Here is a 22,525-nt window from a genome sequence, read left to right as displayed (position 1 = left end):
ACTGTGCAGGACTAGAGGGATGTTTAGATAGAAATTGGAACTAACATAAGTAATGAGGGGCTGGGAGAGCGAAGATCTGGGAGGCTGCAGGTGAACAATCAGAGACATGAGTTCCCACTGATGGCAGACTAGGCCGCTGGAAAAGAAACTGTGTTCATGGCAAGTCCGTGAATCTGCTGCATCTGGGCCCACAGCCTTTTTTTTCCTGGCTGTACCCGGTCGTAGTCACAGTATGTGGAATCTAGTTCCCTGACCAAGGATTCGGGGGGGCATTCAGAGTGTGGAGTCCTAGCCCCTGGGCCGCCCAGGGAAGTCCCCATAGCCTCTATGTGGAGTGTCCATAGTTTCCTTGTCTAGCTGTTACGATCTCCTAAAAATTTTAGATTTTGTTTCACTTTCATCTTCTAAGTTTTCCTTTGGCAAAGCAGCTGGAACCACTTAGGGAAAGAGATTCTGGAAATTGTAGTTTCTACCCACTCCAGCGTTCTTGCCTGGAGAATCCCAGGGATGGAGGAGCCTGGTGGGCTGCCGTCTATGGGGTCGTCCAGAGTCGGACACGACTGAAGCAACTTAGCAGCAGCAGCAGCCTTAGCAGAGATTGGTGGTGACATCAGGTTAACAAGAGACAGTCAAGCCCACCTGGGGTGGGGCACTGCTACAGAATTAACCTGCAGCCTGACAGGTAAGGCACAGACCTGTGGAGGGATGTAAAGGAGGAAGGAGGCTGGAGTAGTCAAAGCAGGCACTCGTATAGGAAGTGATATTTAAGCTGTGCATTGAAAAGCATAAGAAGTTATTGGGAAAGGGATCTCCAAGGTGATGGGTAGGGAGGCATTTCAGGGGCAAGCTTGGTGGGAGATTGCAGTGGGTTGGGTATGGAGGGAAGGGGGTCGGTATGTGGGGAGAGTGGCAGGAGGTGGAGGAGGCTGGGAGGTAGATAGGCCTCAGATCAGGAAGGGCACAGACCTCAGAGCCAGGGCACAAACGTGTTGGCAGTAGGGAGCCAAAGACAGCTATTATGTAGTAGTGGAGAGGTCATTCTCGTGGCAGGGAAAGAGGATGCACAGTGCTGGTTATGAAGCCCTTGGAGTGGCCCAGGTGAGACACCGCTAAGGGCCCGATGGAAGGGAGTGGAGTGAGGGGAGCTGGGAGGAGTCTGGGCCTGACCAGCGTAGTCAGGTGCAGGAGGTGAAGATGAGTATCTTCTTGGCATGAGCTCCGTCAAGGTCATGTATTAACAAAAAACCCCACAGAGTTGCGCATCCAGACGTGTTTTACTTTTTTCTCCTAATTCTGCTCTCATATATTTTATTTTAAAATCCTGTTCTTTAGTGGCCCAGAGTCCAACTCTTCTGTGAGGCTTTGTGAGCAGCTAAGACCTCAACAGTCCCCCAGCCACTTGTGAGGGACCCAGCCACTCAGAGTTAACTGATCCCATTCCACCCTTGTGTTTTTTGTGGTGCCTACAAACGAATGTTGGGCGGAAACTGAGAAATCACCTATTCTCTGTAAATACCTTTCTCTGATCTTCCCCTTCTTCACTGTAAGGAATAATTCTCAAGTGAGAAGGTTGTGCTAGGTTATCCCAAATACTCTAATACTCCAGGTTTCTTATGTGAACCTCGCAGCCCATCTCCAGACTCCTAAACAGGACATTGCACCATACGTGCCTTCTGGCACATCTTGGGCTAGCTCAATAAATGTTGCTTTTAGCTCTAAACTGCTTCAAAATTTTCTCTCACCTAGACCTTCACATAGAGTAGGGAAGTGATTGATTCCAGCTTCCGGGGGTACCACCCACGGGGCAGGCAGTTCTGTTCTCCTTCCTGTCCCAGGATTGAAGAGGATGACTGAATTGAAACAGTCAACAGTCTTTTTAGTCTTGATCAGCACTGCCAGACAGTGTCAGTCTGTGTAAGCACAGTCTGTGTGTTTTGCAGATGGAACCCTAGAAATCCCAGGAAAACACGCTTTCTTTGTTTCCCAGCAGAGCCTTTCCGCCCTCTTCTTGGCCCAGGGCAGCTGCCTAGAGTGACTCATCGTTTCACGCACTTGTTGATCTCTTTTTCTGTCCGTCTTGCTTCTGAATTCTGCCCAGTTTGGTTCCTTATCCTGAACCACAGTGGGCACTGTTCTCCAGCACCTGACATTATCCCAGAGACTGCTATATCTCAACCCTGGCTGCAGACATAGCTGGGGAAGCTTTTTAACTGAAATCTTGCCATTCGTGACAACACTGGTGGGCCTAGAGGGTATTATGCCAAGTGAAACCAATCAGCCAAAGAAAATACTGTATGGTTTTATGGATTGTGTAGACTCTAAAAACAAAACGAGTGGACAAACAAGAAAACAGAGACAAGAGTCATAGCTACAGAGAGCAAGCTGGTGGTTGCCAGAAGTGAAGGGAGTAGGGAAAAAGAAATAGTCAGGGAGATTAAGAGGTGCAAATTGTCAGCTACAAAATTAGTGAATCACGGGTATGAAGTGTACAGTGTGGGGAATTTACTCAATAACAATGTCTTTGTGTGGTGACAGGTGATAACTAGACTTAATGATTTTGAAATGTGTAGAAATATCAAATCACTGTGTTGTGTGCTAGCCACTGACACAGTATTGTAGCTTGATTATACTGCAGAAAAACAAACTGACTAATAGAAAAAGAGATCAGATTATTGCTACCCCCATAGGGGGTTGGGGAATGGGGAGATAGGGTTTGTGAAGGAGGGAGAATTAGATGAAGATAATCAAAAGGTACATGCTCCAGCTTGTAAAGACACATAAGAACTAGGGATGTAATGTACAGCTCAATATAGGTAACACTGCTGTACATTCTGTGTGAAAGCAGTTAAGAGTACATCCGAAGAGTTCTCATCACAAAATATTTTTTCTATTTCTTTTATATTTGTTTCATATGAGATGACGGATGCTCACTAACCCCATTAGGGTTATCATTTCATAATGTAAGTCAAATCATTATATGTATACCTTTAACTCATACAGTGCTTTATATCTTAATAAAATCGGTGAAAGCAAATGTAAATTAAAAAAAATAATGTATAAGTATGAAAAAAGAAATTGCTTCTAGGACTGGGAAACACAGTGGCAAAATTTTCAAACGCAGTAGAGGTATTAGCAGCAAAGTGGAAAGAAAAACTCAATTCAGACAATAGAGGATTGATCTGAAGAAATCCTCCATTAATGCATTAATGCCTTAATGGATGAAGAAAGAAAAAGACAGGAAAAAAAAAAAAGATTAAGAGACGTGGAAGGTAGTTCAGACCTGAAAAATATTTAATCAGAAGGAAAGGGAAGAGAATAAAGGCAATATCTGAAGAGATACTAGCTTAATTTTTTTTCCAGAACTAATGAAATCAAATCCATAGGTTTCATGCCCTGCAATCCCAAACAGGATAGATAAAAAAACAAAAGTACAAGTGAGTTCTGCTTTTTGGAATTGATTCATATTCCACTGTGGCCTGACAGTTAATTTTTGTGCCTGCTGCAGTTGTATTTTAAAGTTTTGTACAAAGTTATGTGTATGCTCAAACCACATTTTGTTAATTGTGTTATTCAGACTTTCCATTTCCTTCTTTATCTGTCGGTTTCTAAAATAAAGAAGTTAGAAGTCTCTCTAATATGAATGTGGATGCAGTTTTCTCTTGGTATTTTTATCTGCTCAATATACTGCAAACCTCTGCTGTTAAGTAAATAAAGTTTCATGCCTAAAAAAAAAAAAAAAGAAAGAAATACCTGGGGAGCTTTTAAAAAGTACTGATGCCCTAGCTACACCCTAGACTAATGAAATCAGAAGCCCAGGGGAGTAGGGTCCAGGAATAAGTATTTTTAAAAGCTCCCCAGATGATTCTCTGTGCATCAAGAGTTACACCACTGCTCTGGAGTCTCCTGACTGCTCTCACCTGGCCCTTTCCTGCCGTCTTTTCTGCCCCGTGTGCTGCCACCTTGGTAGCTCTGCAGCAGCGCTCCCTTAGAATTTAGACCCGAGCCCAGGGGACCAAGCCAGTAAAGAATTGAAGCATGTTTATGCGGAGGAAGTTCCTCCTTGGCGGGCAGCTGCGACGGACTTCCCTATGTTTGTGCAAATAAAACCTGTCATCTTAAGGAGCTTTTGAAATAAATGTTTGGTTTTCTTCACAAATGTTTGCTGCTCTGCCAGTCAGGGTCAGTGGTAAACCTTCAGTGGTATCCTTACTTTACTTCCAGTGAATTTTGAAATGAGGTGCAATGTGGTTTTAGGACAGAAGCAAAAGATAAAAGAGTGCAGTGAAAGTTGAGGCAGGGCAGAGCTAGGCCCCATCAGGCCCCTCCACTTGTTTTCACTGCCCTGGCTTTTGAAAAGTCATGTTTACATTAGTATCTCTCTGCCTGGGGCTTCCCAACCCCGTGGGCAGATGGATGACTGAGTAATGTGTGTCTCTGCTTTGCTGATGAGGAAGAGAGCCAAACCAGGCAGGTCTGGGGCTGTTTCCTCCTCCCACAGAGACCCTTCCCCTTCCCAGTCTCTTATCTAAAGCTTTCTTATCCCCACCTTTCCCTCTGCCCCTTCTGTCTTCCTCCCAGCTGCCTCAGCATAGGGGGACGGGATGGGCTTCTTGGGAGAAAACTGAGTTTCTGTTTTTGAAAGTTCAGAGTGTGAGGCTCCATACATGCCAGGACTCAGAGCGTTCCTAGGGATGCCTCCGGCGGGGTGAGGGGGGAAGTGCTCACGTCTCCTTTTGTGTGTCTTTATTCTTCATTTAGCAGCAGGCTTTTTTATTCCAAGGAGAGGGATGTAGGCCCACTGTTTCTGCTTTACAGTGAAAGCTCCAAAGAGCTGGTTACAGGAGGCCTTGGCCCAGCCCCACCGGCGCTCATTCTTAGGCCTGCATAGTGGCCCCAGGGCTCTGTGAGGCTATGCTTAAACCCTTCCAGTCCAGGGGATGGGACTCCAGACTCCCCCTCCCCTGCTGCTCCCACCTGACCCAGCCCCTCTTCCACCCTCTGGTTTGCAGGAAGGAGGAGACAGTTACTGTCTACCCCGCAGACGTGGTGCTCTTCGAAGGGATCCTGGCCTTCTACTCCCAGGAGGTGCGAGACCTGTTCCAGATGAAGCTTTTTGTGGACACAGATGCGGACACCCGGCTTTCCCGCAGAGGTGCGTTCCAGAAGCTGCCGACGGTGCATCGGTGGCCTCGTGTCCCTGGGGCCCAGTGACGTTTGAGAAGGGATTAGTTTCACTCACTGTTTTGTTAAAGGTTCATGAGGTCACAGACCTGAAATAAGAAGTTTATCTTCTGTTTTTGCTGGGGAGAAGTTTGGCTAAGTGCTTAGCTCCCTATGATTTCCCCATAGGTGTCCCAGTCAAGATGGGGACTCACTGTAGCACATCTTGGGGCAGGAACACCTCTGCTGGCAGCTCTGGGCAGCTGGTCCCATCTCCTCATTCCGCTTGCCCTTTGCTGTCCAGAAAGTTCTGTGAAGCTTTGGTCACTCTGTCCAGACAGTTCAGGAGCACAGTTGGTTGTTCCCTCTGAACACCTTGAGCCTGTGCGGAAGACACTGAAGTGCTTGTTAGCAGGGAGGCAGAGCCTGTGGACTCACCCTGGGGCACAGAGCAGAGAGCTCTGGAGGCCGCCTCATTGGAGAAGTGGGGGCCCGTGGACTCAGCCCTGGGGCGCAGAGCAGAGAGCTCCGGAGGCCTTGTGGGGGAAGCGGGGTCTGGACTTGAATGTGGTGGTCTGATGGCGTAGGCAACCTGAGAAGGTGCTCGCTGCAAAAATAGACACTGTGGCTGGTTAGCACTGTTTTCTGATCTGGATGACAGGGAGGCCTGAGGTCTGTGGGTGGCATCTTGGGGCATGAACCATTGAGGAGAGATGGGGAACCCAGCAGAGTTGGAGCCGACAGGACACAGCCTAGGCAGTGGGGTGGAAGTGACTGAGGAGAGGGATGAAGGGTGACTAAGGTTTGATTTCCCATCATGTGGAGGAGGAGCGACACAGGATACTCCAGGCTTAGCCCTTAGTCACAGAGCAAGTCAGTGGCAGATTCAGATTTCGTAAGCCCCAACCCAAAGCCTTCCAACCTCAAAGTGTGTGAAGTTTTCCCTTTTCCAGTTCATGAAACAAATTTGTTTCATGGACAGAAGAGCTTGGCGGGCTACAGTCCGTGGGGTCGCACGGAGTTGGACACAACTGAGCGACTAACACTTAGAGTTTCTTTCACTTTTCACTGTTTAGATGATGTGTGACTTGGAGTAGGTTGTGTTTTAACCTGTTTGCACCTTATTTTCCTACTGGTGGATCATGTAATGACTGGTTAGTACTCCTAGGATAGTTGTGCTGTGAGAGGCAATGCCTGGTGGTGGCTTTAGTGGATAAATGTCACCGTGGCAGATCAGAAACCTGCTTCATTTGAGATGGTAGCTGATGTTCTGTTTTCCCTAGTGTTCCGTCAGGACTTGTCAGAACCTCAGGAGACATGTCCTCGGGAGCTGGTAACACCTGGGCTGATACCATTAGTCCAGCAGGTGGTACTAACGTCCCAGGGGATGGCGTGATGCCTGAGAGAGAGAAGTAAGTACAAACAATGTGGAAATTGGAACCACATTTTGTGGTGTGACACGCCTGATTTCGATGGATAATTCTGGGATGGATTAGGTAGGTCTCATCCCAGGATCCTCCCGTGAGATGGAGGAGAGGCTTGAGGTGACGGTGGCCTTTCCGAGGGTTTCTCAGGGCCAGTTCTGCACCCCTCGCCTTCCCCGGCGCCCCTGCGGCGGCTCGCCTCGGGGCCAGCTCTGCACCCCTCGCCTTCCCCGGTGCCCCTGCGGCGGCTCACCGTCTTCTTTCAGATCCGCCATCCTGTCATGTCACCTACTGCCGAGTTACCCTTCTGCTGGTCAAGAGGGACTTCCCAAATGCTGTTTCTACAAACTCACTCTCTGTCTCTGTAGGGCAGGAGAACATGCTCTGTGGGCTGGGGCGGGGTGGGGGTAAGGGAGAGGGAAGGAGGGTTAGTCAGGAGCTGTGGAGCAGGACATTCCTGGGGACTTGAGTGAGTGCCGTGGTCTTACTGTCTGTGGGTCACATCCTCCCGGGCACACTCCAGGTTGACCCTCATGTGGAAGGGAGGGAGTCTCATAGCCTTTGGAAAGACTTCCTTCCTTCCCAGGGGGCCCCTTGGTGTCTAGGGGATTGGTCTCCTCCCAGCAAAGCCTGCCGTCCCCTCTGTGTGAGTGTAGCCTAGCTTTGAGGCAGGATCAGAGAGGACCTGCAGTGGGGCCCTGGGACCGCTGGCCTCAGGCCCGCCTGCCACGGCCCTCTCTCCAGCTTACATAGAATTAGGGCTTCGCTGAGCCTTGACATAGGCAGTTGGTTCTTTTACTAGAATAACACATCTGCTCAACTGATCTTTAAAGGGAATTGACAACCGTGGAGGAACTGTGTTTATTCTGGTCCTTCTGCATTTGGTTCTTGGCTCTGGCTGACCAGAAGCAGCAGAGGCTGATTTGGAAGGGCCGAGTGGAAGGCAGGCAGGGAAGAGCAGGCCTGGAGTTTCCTGCCCTTCACTCTGAGATGACCTGCCCTGCCCAGCAAGTGTGCTGGGGTTACAGACGGTTTTGAGTCTCTGGAGTTTCCGGATGGTGCCAAGACCTTGTTCTGATTCAGTGGTTGGCTTGGTTACGCTTCCTGACTCTGAGGAGGAGGGCACTTCACTGTAGTGAACTAGCTGGTCCCAAGTTGTCCTGGGCTCAAGGAGGGGTCCCGTCTGTTTAAGGTGGTAATTGGATGGGAGGCTCTTGGGAGCAGAGGTGGGCGAAGCCTTCTGTTTTGTGTGTTCGCATGTCTGGACAGCCCTCTGGCCCACTGCCGTCTCCTGTTCCAGCGTGGAAGCTGCGGGACGTCTCCTCCCGTCTGCCTGTTTCCCCCTCGCCGTCCTGTCTTTCCGTCTTTCCATGTGTCTGCTCTCCCCTCCCCCCGGGAGCCCCACCCCTTCCTTCCCGGCTGCTCTCTGGGACTCCACCCCCACCCCCGCTGGGTCCAGCCTGCTTAGCTGAGTTCCCAGCTCGTGTCCTCCTGATGGTCTGCTCTATCGGGGAGCCATCCCTCTCCTGGAGCTTCCTCAGGTCCTGTCAGCGTCGTGATCGTGTCTCTTAGGCTCGCTGAAAGCATGCCACGTGCCAGTCACGGTGCTGAAGAACCTTACTGCACATCTCCAGTCTTCCTAAGTGACAGCTTTGTGAGACAAGGTGCTATTGTGGTCTCTGCTTTACAGTTGAGGAAAATTAGCTTTTTGTCTGAGGCCACGAAGGTAGTAGTTAATGGGGTCAGGATTCAAATAGAGAAGGTTTTGCCTCCATCGCTCTAGATGATGGGGCCAGAAGCAGCTTTGGGCTCCAGAGCAGAAGCGGGTGTGATTCACCTGCTCCACCCGGTCTCTCCCCTCGTGGTCCTCACTCCCGTGACATGACAAGTGATGCTCTAGGTCCGCAAGGCAGAGGAGAGCTGCAGATGTGGGCTGAGGGCAGCGGCAGAGCACTGTGAAAGGGGAGAGTCTGTGCGTGTGTGTCCTAGAGGGAGGATGGAGATTTCCACGGCGCTGAGGCTGTCAGCAGCTGTGGGGAATGCATGTCTTGCAAAACAAATCCAGCATCAGGCTCTTGCACGGTTTTGAGTCAAAGCTGCTGAAGTGCAGGCATGTGTTTGCTTCCCCGCTCCCCCCCTGCCCCCCGCTCCCCCCCAGCTCTGATGCCCTTTTGGTCTGACTTCCTTTTTCCTTTGGGCTTTATCTGGAGACATGTGAAGAGCTAGAGGCCACACGGGCTGTGTGTTTTGGTGAGCTTAGCCCCTTGGCCCACAGGCCCGCACTCTGGAGGCCCATGGGGCTTGGCCACGTGGCAGCTGTTGGAACTCCTACTTGGCCGCCGAGTGTCCCTGGCAGAGCAGCAGCAGCAGCTGGAGCAGGGCCCCATGTCCAAATGCCCGAGAAGACCATTTCCTGGCTGGGCTGGGCATGCAGGCAGCTGGGTTTGTGAGGCAAATCCTGACAAGTTAGGGACCAACCAACCATTTTATTAGCAGGGCTCATGGGGGGAAGACCCTTGTGAATCGCGGAGCTGGAAGTCAGTGGTGGTAGCAGTGTATTACCTGGGTTTCTGAAATGGGGTCTTCCTGACAGTTTTCCAGCCTTCTGATCTTACAGACTTCACACCAGCCTGGACTGTAACCAGAGAAGCTCTGTTTCCTGCCCGTCCCCACGTGTGTGTGTTCCTGTGTGCGTGCATACATGTCCACAGAATTATTTACAGACACGACTTTCCAGAAATGCACTCACAAGTATTCCCTGTGTTTGTTTACAGTGAGTTTCATCCCATACTGAAACGATTACTTGACAAGTGATTGAGAGGAGCCAAGGGTCCACTGCAAATGATTGTAGATAAATTGATACCCTTCTGGGGTTGGAGGGAAAGATTTTAATAGTCATGATTGAAAACATTTGAAGGGAGGGGTTGCTTTTGATATGGGAATCAAACTCACTTGCTGAGTTTGGGAGACACTCAGGCCCAGGGAGGCTAGTGTACAGTGGCAGAACCAGGATTCTGGACCCTTTTCTGTGCTTTGACAAAAGACTCTGTTAAAAGCACCCCCCACCCTGAGGAGGAAGAAGGTGGAAGATGATAAGTTTGGGTCCCTCTGGGCTGCTTCACAGCTCTGGCCATGGTTTCTGACACCATAGTCTTCTCATCTTTTGCTTAGTGGTCTCCTGTGTTTGAGGTGGGCAGGTGTGGCTGACTGCAGCTGGGCCCTCTGCCCTACTTCCACCCGGTGGAGGGGCCCCAGTGTGGCCGGGAACCAGGCAGACAGTGGTGGCACATCCACAGAGGGTTGCCAGCCTGCACACAGGTGAGTGCGTGCAAGGGTAACGGGATGAGGACGGGCAAAGGACGTCTCCTGGCAACCTGCCCCTTTTGCCAGGAAGCCCCACCATTTCTCTGGGCCTAGTCTCCTTCCTGTTATGAGTCTGTCCTACCTTTTTGGGGGGGTTCACAATGAAGTTTTATTTGGGGCAAGTGTTGCTTGAAATGAGAAGATTAATGGCCTTTCCCGGAAACCTTTTGCTTCAGAGAGTGTTTTGTCAAAGCTGAGTTTGACTGTAGCAAGACTTGAAAATGCAACTTGTTTTTCCCCACAGCTGCTGCTGACCGGCGGTTGGTCCAGTCTCTCAGGAATCTGGCATGTGACTCATCCAGAGTCCTCGTGGAGCTTGTATGATCCTGATCAGCCTCGTGAAGGGCGGACATGCACCGTTTTCTTGATTCTTGTTTTTCCTTCTCTTCTAGTATTAAGGGACATCAGCGAAAGAGGGAGGGACCTTGAGCAGATTTTATCTCAGTACATTACATTCGTCAAGCCTGCCTTTGAGGAATTCTGCTTGCCAGTGAGTTGTGTTCTTGTTTTTCATTGAATTTAGTGTTTAAAATGTAATGAAACAAATAAAGGTCTGTGAGTTGAGCTCCCCAGCCAGGATCTCACTCGCCCCTCTGGCTGCTCCTCTGTCGAGTCCTAAGAAAGGCAGTCACTGGTGCTTTGTCTCCTGCCCTGGGGCTCTGCCCCGCCACTCTTTTTTGGGGTGGCCCTGCAGGATCCCGCTGTCCGATATTCCTGCAAGCTGTATACTTCTCGCTTGGTGAGCTCATGGGGAGGCATTTTATTAAGGATGCATCGTATCCAAGGATAGACTTGACTACTTGGGTCTGGTGGTTGGCATGTTGGTGCATGAGCCCTCAGCTGCAGTCTTCCCTTCTGAATCTCTTCTGCCACCCCCTTTGAGCCCTATTTTGAGCTTGTCATTGGTCCCTATGTAAGCTCCCCTGTGGGAGGTGTACCATGGAGGAGCAGGCTTCCTGTACTTCTGCCCCAGGCTCGTCAGGCCTCCCCATGAGCTGGGAACTCTCTAGTGAGATGACTTTCCCAGAAGGAAGGGTAGAGACTGGGCAGTGTTCAGCTTTTAGTGAATCAGCCCTCAGCCTAGGAAGCACCCCAGCTTCCTGAGGAAAGTCAGGCGAACGTTTGGGGAAGGCTGTCAGGGTTACAAGAGGTGGAGTGGTGGGGTGTGAAAGAGGAAGGCATGGGAGAGAGCCTAGCTTTGGAAAGAATTTTAGCTCAGGAGACTCATACCTCATCATACGTCTTTTTCAGGTTGGCTAAACCATGTTCTCATTCCTTAAGAATTTAGAGCTCAGTCCTGGGAGTGTGAGAGAGGCTGGGTCTTCGCCTAATCTTGGCTGATGCCTTTAGGGAGACTGGCTCATGTAGGGCTATTGGGAAGTAGTGTCGAGTGGGGATTTCTCTACTTCTCTTAATGTTAATAATTAACTTCTTTCTTCTGTGCTGGAAAAATATGATCCCAAGCTGTCTTTGTTTCTTCAAGTATGTTAGTAGGTTTTGCTTCAAAACCAACTTGACTTTTGTTTCATATCCGGAACCAGGCAGGCTGTGTGAGTCAGCCTGAGTAACCCTGATGCCCTGCTCATTCCCTGGAGAGGCCTGGGTCACAGGATTATGTTTCTGAGGAGAAGGCAGAGGTGGCTGTAGCGCTCTGAAGTTCTACCCATCCATCTGAGGACCTCTCTGCTCTTTCTAGCTTAATAATAAGAATACAAAGTATTCTTTTTGGACATAGATTACAGTTTACTGCCAACTTTCTGCTGTTTAACTTGTAGTGGAACTCAGAATTTTAAGTAAGTATTTTCTAGGTCGTTTCTGCTAGTTCCCACTGTGCAGCCACTCAGCTCAGGAAAGAGCAGCCCACTCTGTGTGAGCTTGGGCCTGATGCATTGTCTGCCTAGTTCACGCTGGGCCTCTGGCCATTCCACAGCTGTAGTATGGACACGGCGCAGGGTGAAGACCCATGTCCTAAGGCATTGTTTACACAGCCTCACCAGGACACAGTAGTTTGTAAAATGGTTCACAAAGTCTCAGTAAACTAAAAAACCCAAACACTGTGCGCTTTATTTTTTCTTTTTTTAAGGCTGTGTCATAACAGAGCCAGTGGAAATGGTCATCAGTGGGACTTACTTTTTCTGACTAGACAAACTGTTGAAGTCCAAGGTGAACTGCTTCTTCATAAGTTTGGGTTTTACAAATTAAGGCTTTTCATAATGGTGAAGAGGCAGATATATATTTAGTTTCCAAGACCATGTTCATTGTGCAGGTTGTAAGCTGAAAAAGTGTTGAATGTTAATGAGAACTCAGGAAAAAGCTGATCTATTATAAATTCGATAAAGTGGATAAAATATATTACATTGGAAGTAACAGATTATTGCCCTCTGGGATTAGTAGGCGAAGGCTGGCCCTTTCTCCACATTCCCTTGGAGAAGGGCTTGGGCCATCTTCTCTCTTTAATGCACTGTAATCCATCTAATGTGTTATAAATATCTTTCTCCACAGACAAAGAAATACGCTGACGTGATCATTCCTAGAGGTGCAGATAATCTCGGTGAGTCCTCGTGGGGCGCCTTGCGTAGGGCATGACTCCTCCCTCTGTCAGTTATACTTTGGATAGGACGTGGTAACCAAACAAGGCTCTGTGGGTGTGGCGGAGGCCCTGGCTGCTGCTCTGAGCTGGAAGGGGGTTCATACCTACACACCTGGCATCAAGGACAGGCCACTGTGTTTACGCACGTACATAAGCGGGGTCAGACGTGAACTTGCTCTTGCTTCTCTGGCAGTGATCGGAGGGCGGTGCATACCTTCTGCTGTTGTTCCCAGTGATACCTGGGCACCTTGTATCTAAGGCCATTTCTAGTAAAAGCAGAGTTCCTTCCTAATTTCATTTAGAAAGCTCAAGGTGGCTTTTCCTGGGGTGGAAAGGATTTTTACCATGTGCATTTATTCATGCATTAGCTTTGCCTTGTCTAGAAAGTAGGACTGTCTGGATTTAGGCGTAATGGGGCAGAGCTGAATTGGGAGAAGACCCTGTTTTCCTATTCTCTTTATAATTTATTTCAGTTTTCCTCTGTTTAAAAAGTTAATTTTTTGCTGAGCCATTTGGGAGTTAGTCACAGCAATGACTAACTAGAGGTGCATTCAAGCCACAGTGCACTCGTCACATCCAGGACACTTAATATCGACTCCTTTAACCTTCCTCAGCCTTTATTGTATTTTGGGACACTACATTTTTGAGGAGTACAGGCCTGTTGTTTTTATAGAACAGCCCTCAGCTTGGGTTTGCCTTTGTGTCCTCATGACTGGCTTCAGCTCCTACAACGTGGAGAATACGCTGGGGGAGCCATGTTCTTGGGGTGTCACCCCAGAAAGCACTTGTTTATCTTGTTTTTGGCGATGTTAGCATTGATCATGTGCTTGAAGCATATGATTTGTTTCTAAGGCTAAGGAAGGAGAGTCCAGTCTTACCTTTGGGGGAGAGGGCCTTCTGTGGGGTTCCCTGTCTTTGGGGTGGGGAGCTGGTAGGTTCCCTGGTGGAATGGTGTCAGAACAAAGGCCAGTCCTCACGTCTACAGAATTTGGGTTGATTGCGTCCATCCAGTTCTTGCCTCTGATCGCATCCTGATAAGAAGCCTCACATTCAGGGCTTACTGTGTCCCGGGTTATCCTACTCTGAGAACTCTGCTGTGGGGTCATATTAGTCCCCATAGAGGTCTGGGGAGGTCGGGTGACTTGCCCACAAGCAGCAGAGCCGGCTTCCTGGAGCGGTTTTTCATCTCCGGTTCCTGTGTGCCTTCCACCCAAACAGCCCCGCAGACCTGCCCCTACCCCCGCGTGCCCCTGACACTCTGCCCTTCTCTGCTCCACAGTGGCCATCAACCTCATTGTGCAGCACATCCAGGACATCCTGAACGGGGGCCTCTCCAAACGACAGACCAATGGCTATCTCAACGGCTACACCCCTTCACGCAAGAGGCAGGCCTCGGAGTCGAGCAGCCGGCCGCACTGACCCCATCTCCAAAGGGCCGGAGGAGGGGCAGGAGGCACTGTGCATCTGTGCTTGTGGCTCCCTAAGACACTGCTGTATTTAAGAAAACACCATGGAGATGAAATGCCTTTTTTTTTTTTTTTGGTACTTTGGAGCGACGGAATGAAACAGGAGCTGACCCTGAGCTTAAATGACAAACTGTGCCAACTACTACTGGTGATGCCTAATTATGAGTCCAACGTGTAACCAGTTATAAATACATATATATATATATAAAAGGATCTATTTTTGTGTAAATGTACAAATACTGTACAGCTGTTTGCCGTAAGTATTCTGCAGGAGGGCCTGTCCTTGAGTGTGTTGGGGGCTGGACCTGGGGTTTCACACCTGGTACCCGGCGTGTGCCCCATGGGGCAGGCTCAGGTGGCTGTGGAAGGGAGGCTCGGGGCTCGTGGCTCTCAGCGTCTGCACGACTCATTGGAAGTGGAGTTTGGAACCTTTGATCGCCTCCCCTGCCAGATGCTACCTTCTTGGAGCTGGAGCTTTAGGATAATGTGGATAAGATATCCTCTTTTATTTTTTCTTCTCTCTCTCTCTCTTTTTTTTTCTGAGTTAAAATTAGGCAAGACCTCAATTAAAAAATCAAACTCAGGGAAGAAGCCCACGGAGGGGAACGAGTCTTCTGTGTTTTCTTCTTGCCCCGACCCCACCTCCAGCTGCTCAGGCAGCTCGCTGTTTCCTTCCTTCCTTACTCACCCGCTTCCGAAAACCAGAGTGGCTTCTCTCTCCTTCCATGGTGGGGATGCGATGGAGTTGCATCCTGACAGAGTGAGGAAAGAAGGACCATGCCTGTTGTAGCATCTGAGATGCTGACGTCTTCTGGGGAGGTCACAATGATAGTCCTCGGGCTTTTCCCCAGATTGTGGGGTGCACAGTGGACCCTAGCAGCCTGGGCTTTGGTTGAGGACCTCTCCTGGCAGCCAGCCCCTCCCAGGGCAGCCAGAGAGCTCTGCTGTATAGGGAGCTGTAGCGTTTGTTCCCCACCCTGAGGGATTTGCAGCAAGGTGAAGTCAGCAGGGGCCATGACAGGCAGTATCACGGCCACACTGATTTCCTTATTTGCCGTGTAGCCACGTCACCTGGCAGCTGGGCACAGAGGCAGGGAGGAAGAGTAGCGCTTTTAAATTACAAGTTGGAGTCTTAGGCTGAAAGCATTTGGGGTGGAGAATTCTAGCTTTCCCCGAGGCTCCCTCTTGGTGGAAACTTCCTTCTTTGGAAGCAGTACAGATTCCTGAAGATTCTTGGTGGGGAGGGCCAGAGGAAGCAGGGGGCCTAATGAGATGGAGGAGCTGTGAGTATAGTGTTCTAAAGCCTCATCTTTTAACTGCAGAAAAGCCAGAACCTTTTAATCTCGGCGTGGACCATCTCAGTGCTCGATAGGCTACACCTTTGTGGCTGCCACAGCCTGAAACATTTTGGGAATCCCTTCTCTTTCCATTGCTTTTGTAGCCCATTGGAGCCATTCTGATAAATCCAACACCATTAACTCTAGTCACATCGAATTGTTCCCGTAGGCTCAGCCTCACCCTCACCTGGTTTGCTTCCCCTTTTCTGGACTCCGTTTGACTAACTCTGTTGGGCTGTGTCTAAAAGTCAAACCTAATCCGCAACAGGGCTTTGCCACCCCGAGACCTTCAGGAGACTGGACTACAGGCCCCGAGAGTAGCAACTGCTGAGTCGGAGCAAGGGAAGGCCCCCAGGGTGCCTGCTCTGAAGGCCAGTGCCCGGTGGGTTGGCTGAGTTCTGAAGTGCGCATTTCCAAACCAGTATTGATTATCTTTCCAGTCATGCCTTGTGTAGCTCTGAGGTGAAGGGTGGATGGCAGGCCTGGGTTAGGATCCTGAGGACCCAAGGGCCTGCTGCTTTGCTGGGACCTGTGTTCAGGGGAAGCCGTTCCCTGTCTCGGGGAGCCTTGGCCCTTGGGTGGGTAGCACGCTCAACTTTACTTGAAGCTCCCAGGTGCCAAACCATTCAGTGCCTTGGCTGTCTATCCTACTGCCTTGGAAGATGGAGTCTTCTCATCCCTGAGCCTTGACTTACTTAGCTGCTTTTTCATCCACTGGTGGTGTTGGGACCAAGCCTCCAGGGTCTCTGAGTAGCCCTGTCCTTGGTGGGAAACAGTTCTCAGGCTGCCCTGCCTCTTGGTAAAGTCAAAGTGTTAGTCCTTCAGTCGTGTCTGACTCTTTGCTATCCAATGGACTGTAGCCCACCAGGCTCCTTTGTCCATGGAGTTCTCCAGGTGGGGCTACTGGAGTGAGTAGCCATTCCCTTTGGCAGGGGATTTTCCAGACCTAGGGTTTGAACCTGGGTCTTCTGCATTGCAGGCAGACGCTATAGTGTGTGAGCCACTAGGGAAGCCCCACCCCTTGACATCTTGGCCTCTTGGCTGGGGCCTCGCTGGCCGTGCTAATGACCCCTCTGGTTCTGTGACACAGAAAGTCTGGGGCAAGGAGGGGATAGGAAGCTCTGCCCTGTGAGGACCCCAGCATTTAGCCAACTGGGTATCTATCTGAACTTGAGCTTTCTATGCGGCAAATCCAGGAATTGGCATTTAAATTGCCACTGGATCTGTTTTTGCTGGAGCATCAGATAGAATTATTAGGCCAGAAATGGATACTGTTTGCTGTCTGGGCAAACAGATGAGCAGAGTAGGGCACTGTTGGTTGCGTATGCCTGGGAGTCTCTTGGCTTTAGAGACGCCTGGTGGCGCCTGCTTCTCCCGCTGTACAGGTGTTGTCCAAGAACCATGTGCTTAGGTAACAGGCGCTGTGTTGCGGGAAGTCCTGGTCCCACACGCCTTCATGCTAATGGAACTTCTGCCATCCTGGGACCAACAGGAGCAGAGAGCTGGGAGTGTGTGTAAGGAAGATGCAGTGTTGTTACCTCAGGCATCATTGGTTTTGGAGTGGATAGGGTGGGCCCTCGAGAGGCGATAGTCTGTGAAGAACAGGCTGTGAAGGGTACCGCAGAAGCCTCCAGTTCACCCTTCAGAGCCTGTGAACCGCAGCAACCCACTGTGGTCTTGGCTGCTGGACGGTCAGGGACTTTGGCTTGCTGCCTCTCTGGGCTGGCTTGGACGCTCGTCGTGGTGCCTAGGGTGGGATGCCAGCCTCTTGTGAGGCTGCAGGGTCAGGCTTGTGTGCAGGAGGGGCCGGAGCCCAGCTGGTTGGTGCACCACCTCCTTTGCCGCTGTTGTGCGGCGTCCCTGACTCAGCAACCTTGACCTGCCCCAGGGCCCAGAGCCATTGGCAGGAACTAGTAGCCTCTTGCAGGGAAACGCTCTCCTCTACCCTGGAGACGCCCACCTGCCTGTCAACGACCACGTGGGTGAGGCAGGCGAGGGTGGTTCTGGGTCTCAGGGCTGGGCTTCGGGAAAGGGCTGGCTTCCCCCTGACCTCAGGGTAGAGGGGCAAAGTCTCAGTGTCCCAGCAGACGAGAGCGAGACGAGCATGCTCGGGAAACCGTCGGGGCGAGTCTGGAGCTGAGTCCCCACCATGGGCTTGGTCTCTGCGCCTTCTGCGGCCCTCCTCAGGCAGTGGGCTGGCTTCAAGGCAGTGTCCGGCCACCCTTAGAGGTGGTGAGTGCCTGGCTGGTCCTGCCTCAGGAACAGGGTGAGTAGGTAAATAGAGATGTAGGCCTTTTTTCTCTTTTTTTTCTGTCTTTCAGATGCTTGCACTTTCCCCTTTTCCTTCTACTGCCCTGCACTTACTTGTTAGCACTCACTTAAATGACCACGTACTCTGTACTTTGCTGTAAATAAAGACTGAACAGAAAAGAACCCACTCTTGCCTTCTTTGTGGTGCTTGTGCAGGAGGAGCAGTGACTGAGGCCAGCAGGCGACGGGAGGGTAGCGCTCTAGGCCTTCGCTGGCTGGATATGGGCACCGGCCTGTCGTGGCTAAGCTTCCCCATCCTCTGCTGCGCCGCAGGCCTCCGTGCGTGCGCTTCTGCTCCATCCCTGAAAGCCAGGCCAGTGTCCCTGGGAGGCTTCTCTTCTCTGGCTCTCACTGGCTCTGCTTCCTCTGAGGTCACCCAGTTTGTGCAGTGTCTTCCCTCCGTCCCCTCCCTTTGCCGTCCCTTCCTCAACTTTAATAATAAAAGCCAAAACAAAACATTCTAAACCCTTATTGGCTGGAAGAAAGTTGGCATTATAACAATGAACAACTTCAAGCTGAGTACACAGACATCCATGTGTGTGATTACCTTAAGTGACTACACCTATTTAGTTTATAGTCATACAATCAACGCAGATAACCATCGACCTCGTTATTAAAAGATCTAGGCCACCCACCACCAGAGATCTTAAAGTAATTAAAATAATTGGCTTCTGCCCTCTTTGTAGCACCCCAGTCCCCCCCTCGCTCCCCACCTTCTCAGTGTCCCTTTCGTCCCTTCGCCTGCTGTCCCCAGGCACCGCATGACCCTCATCTGTGCGCAGAGCGGCCCTGCTATATCCAGCCACTTGTCCCAAGGACGGAGGCAAACCCACCGCGGAGTTTGGGTCCAAAAGAACGTGAATTTGAGAGGAATCCATCTCAGAAGACTGCTGTGTTTTTAAATAACACAGAGGTGTGTATTATCAAGCTTGGTGGTTATCTGCAGGCAGATGAAGCCCTTGTGAGTCATGGTTTTACAGTCACTTTAGCTGAGATCCAGCTTTCTCTGCGCGTTGCTCTCACATCTCCCCGACCTGTGTACCGTGTCTGGAGCTGGATGGTTTGCTTGGGACTTCATTCATTTCTCAGAACTCAGTTCTGCTTCCTTGTAACTGGAGGGGCAGTGGTACAGGCCCGTGAAGCTCCTGAGCCATTCTCTTTGCCTCCCCACCCATCGGTCACAATGTCCTCTGAGCCACCTACTGCTCCACAGCCTGGACTCACCAGTTTGATGAGTGAGTAAGTGCTGCTTGAGTCAAACCACCTCGACTCAGATGGAAAGAAATCTGTTAGGACCTGCATGAAAGATCTACAGGTGAGAGGTGGGGAAGGAGACCTAGGATGTGGGAAAGTAGCTTTGAGAGGCGGGAACCACAGGGATCGATTTCTGTCATCATCTGGTGCTGAGGGCAGTTTAAAACAGTGTAAAACTTTCCATGTTTATCTTCTCAATAAACCGTGAACTGAAACAACAAATTAGCCCGTGGAATCAATTTGAGCCAGGAGTAAAGATTTATCTGGGGCTTCCCTGGTGGCCCAGTGGTAAAGAATTCACCTGTCAACGCAGGAAACCTGGGTTTGATCCCAGGGCTGGGAAGATCCCCTGGAGAAGAAAATGGTAACTCACTCCAGTGTTCTTGCCTGGGAAATCCCATGGACACAGGAGCCTGGAAGGCTGCAGTCCATGGGGTCACAAAGAGTCAGACACGACTTAGCAACAAAACAACAACGAAGATTTATCCAGACATATCTCCTCGAATGAATGCATGGGAGAATGTGAAATTGTGCGTTACATAAACTCATTTTTCACATAGGGCAATCTATGCTTGGCATGCCCTTTTACAATGAGGTGCCCACGATGTGTTGCTGAGTGAGGATGAAGTGGCCTTGGGCTCACCACAGTTGAGTGCTGACTGCCCTGGACCAGGGAAAGCCAGCCTAACCTCTCCTTACAGGCTCATGTGTCACATGGGGTTTTATCTGACAGGCCCAGGAGGCTCTTACCAAGGGCATTAGGGTTGAGGATGTTTCCAGATTCCTCTTATCAGTGAGTGCCCTGGGCACCATGTACTCTCTTTTCAGTTCCTGAAATTCCTGACTTTGATGATAACTCCTGGGACGTTACCAGTCTTCAGTCCTGCAAAGAATGTAAGCAATGTGGTCCTGTTCCAGTTTTACAGAGGAAGCTAGGAAGTGGGTCAAGCTGTAGGATGAGGCTGTCTGGCACATGTCTGCCATCTAGTGGTAGAACGCATTTCTCAACAGGAGATGGCCTTGGGTTGTTGGGCTAATGCTATTTATGAGAGCTTTCAGGGCCTAGAAGTCTAGACTTTCTTTATTAAATAAAGTCTTCACTAGGGAGACAGGAGCATCAGCTCCTACTTCTCAGTTTCTCTATTGCTTCAATTTACTGTGGTGCTTCCCAAAGTTTGCCATCATCACTCGGTTCAGTTCAGTTCAGTTCAGTCGCTCAGTCGTGTCTGACTCTTTGTGACCCCATGGATTACAGCACGCCAGGCCTCTTTGTCCATCACCAACTCCCGGAGCCCACCCAAACTCATGTCCATTGGGTCGGTGATGCCATCCAACCTTCTCATTCTCTGTCTTCAATCTTTCCCAGCAGCAGGGTCTTTTCCAATGAGTCAGCTCTTCTCATCAGGTGGCCAAAGTATTGGAGTTTCAGCTTCAACATCAGTCCTACCAATGAACACTCAGGACTGATCTCCTTTAGGATGGACTGGTTGGATCTCCTTGCAGTCCAAGGGACTCTCAAGAGTCTTCTCCAACATCACAGTTCAAAAGCATCAATTCTTCGGTGCTCAGTTTCCTTTATAGTCCAACTTTCACATCGACTGAAGTCCAATCCCTTCATTCCACAGATGAGGAACCTAGGGCCCATAGGCAAAATGCCTGGCTCCAGATCCCACTACTGGGCTATAGGTCTGCAGTGGATTTGACTTGGGATTGGAAGCAAAAGCCCCTTCCTTTTAGGGCTTCTCCAGGGCAAGTGTTGGTAGTAGAAGTTGAGGTGCTGCTACTGGCCTGATTCTTTTTGGCAGCTACAGGAAGCAGGGCCTGGCTTGGAGAACAGGAGAAGGAAGAGACAGAATCAAGCCTCTCTTAAAAATTGCATTTGGTTGGTTGGAGGTCAGCTGAGTTCAGTAAAAGGGCTTCCATCTTCTGCCCATTGATCTCAGTGTTGTTTGGTTTCAACTCAAAGGGGAGGTAGCCTGTTGGGGAAATCACTCTGGAGTTGACAGATTTAGTTTAAGTGTTGGCTGCTTTACGTAATGGCTGTGTATTTAGTTTAAGTGTTGGCTGCTTTACGTGATGGCTGTGTATTTAGTTTAAGTGTTGGCTGCTTTACGTGATGGCTGTGTGGTCTTGGGCAAGCTGTGCTGAGGGATAAGGGCCCCTGCTTTGCTCTGCATTGAATGAGAGCTGGCATACAAAGGCAGGACTGCCTGGGCATACCGTGTCCTGCGAGGGGCAACTGTCTTTATACACTTGGTGGCTGGGCTCCTTGGGTGCAACTGAGTTCCTCGAAGGCCTTTTCTTAGTAGCTCAGGGTACCTGGGAGAAGTTGGCTGATGGGGAAGAATCCCTCAACCATATTTCTCTGTAGCTTTTGTCAGAGCCCTGCCCTCAGGCTAGTTGTCAGAAGAGGGTTTAGCGAAACCAGAACAGGACTTCCCTGGTGGCCTTGGGAAGATTCCCTAGCGAAGGAAATGGCAACCCACTCCAGTACTTCTTGCCTTGAAAATTCCATGGACGGAGGAGCTTGGTACAGGCTGCTATCCATGGGGCACGACTGAGCGACTTCACTTCATCTCAAAACAGGATTATTGTCATGCACAGACCAACCCAAAAGGGTTCAGAGCTTTAGCCCACCCCAGCCCTGGGGCTAAGAACGCCCAGGCTGTGCCTGCTTGCATGCTAAGTAACAGTTCAATCACTCAGTGACTGAATGGACCTTTGACTCGATGGACCTTTGTTGGTAAAGTAATGTCTCTGCTTTTTAATATGATGTCTAGGTTGGTCATAGCTTTTCTTCCAAGGAGCAAGTGTCTTAATTTCATGGCCGCAATCACCATCTGCAGTGATTTTGGAGCCCCCCAAAATAGTCTGCCACTGTTTCCACTGTTTTCCCATCTATTTACCATGAAGTGATGGGACCAGATGCCATGATCTTAGTTTTCTGAGTGTTGAGTTTTAAGCCAACTGTTTCACTCTCTTTCACTTTCACCAAGAGTTTAGTTTTTCAGTTCTTCGCTTTCTGCCAAAAGTGTGGTGTCACCTGCATATCTGAGGTTATTGATATTAATATTTCTCTTGGCAATCTTGATTCCAGCTTGTGCTTTGTCCAGACCAGCGTTTCTCATGATGTGCTCTGCATTTAAATTAAGTGAGCAGGGTGACCATGTACATGCTAAGTAAACACTCCCATTCCTGGGCATCTTGTTCACCCTGACCCCAGTGTGAGGCTCTGAGATGGGAGACAGATTAGGGATGGAATAGGAAGGATATCTGATGTACAATCATTTAGTAATCTAAAATGGATTCAAATACTTGATCATCTGCTCTTTAGGACCTCAAAACAGCGAATATCAAAACATCCTTGCACCAAACCAGAGGGATCCGATACTATGCTGTCTTGTTCTGTAACTGAAGCGTCCCTGGGGCAGACACTGAGGGCACCAGGCGTCTCCAGGGGGAAGCCTAGGTTGTCCTGGCAGCCCCTTCAGGGTGGGGGTTCCCCTTATACTCTAGGCCTGCCGGTACCCCTGCCAATGAAGATGGCTTGTCTTCCTTGACTGGGTTTTTAGTCTGTGTGTGTGCACGCCATGGACCCCTCTCGCAGTCTAAGGACTACTT

The 22,525-nt window shown here is 50.0% G+C and overlaps 1 protein-coding gene across 1 annotated transcript in view; it reads left to right on the top strand.

The window, feature by feature from the left end:
- UCK2 (uridine-cytidine kinase 2) overlaps window positions 1-17,768 on the top strand; it is a 76,905-nt gene extending 59,137 nt beyond the window's left edge. Inside the window, exons 4-7 of the mRNA XM_052636745.1 lie at window positions 5,010-5,152; window positions 10,340-10,437; window positions 12,450-12,498; window positions 13,817-17,768. Coding sequence (XP_052492705.1) covers window positions 5,010-5,152; window positions 10,340-10,437; window positions 12,450-12,498; window positions 13,817-13,956 — 430 coding nt within the window. The 3' untranslated portion in view covers window positions 13,957-17,768. The remainder of the gene's footprint in view (window positions 1-5,009; window positions 5,153-10,339; window positions 10,438-12,449; window positions 12,499-13,816) is intronic.
- Window positions 17,769-22,525: the final 4,757 nt, after the last annotated feature.

The sequence above is a fragment of the Budorcas taxicolor genome, chromosome 3 (assembly GCF_023091745.1).
Source record: "Budorcas taxicolor isolate Tak-1 chromosome 3, Takin1.1, whole genome shotgun sequence".
Classification (NCBI taxonomy): domain Eukaryota; kingdom Metazoa; phylum Chordata; class Mammalia; order Artiodactyla; family Bovidae; genus Budorcas; species Budorcas taxicolor.
This window is presented reverse-complemented; position numbering and strand designations above follow the sequence as displayed.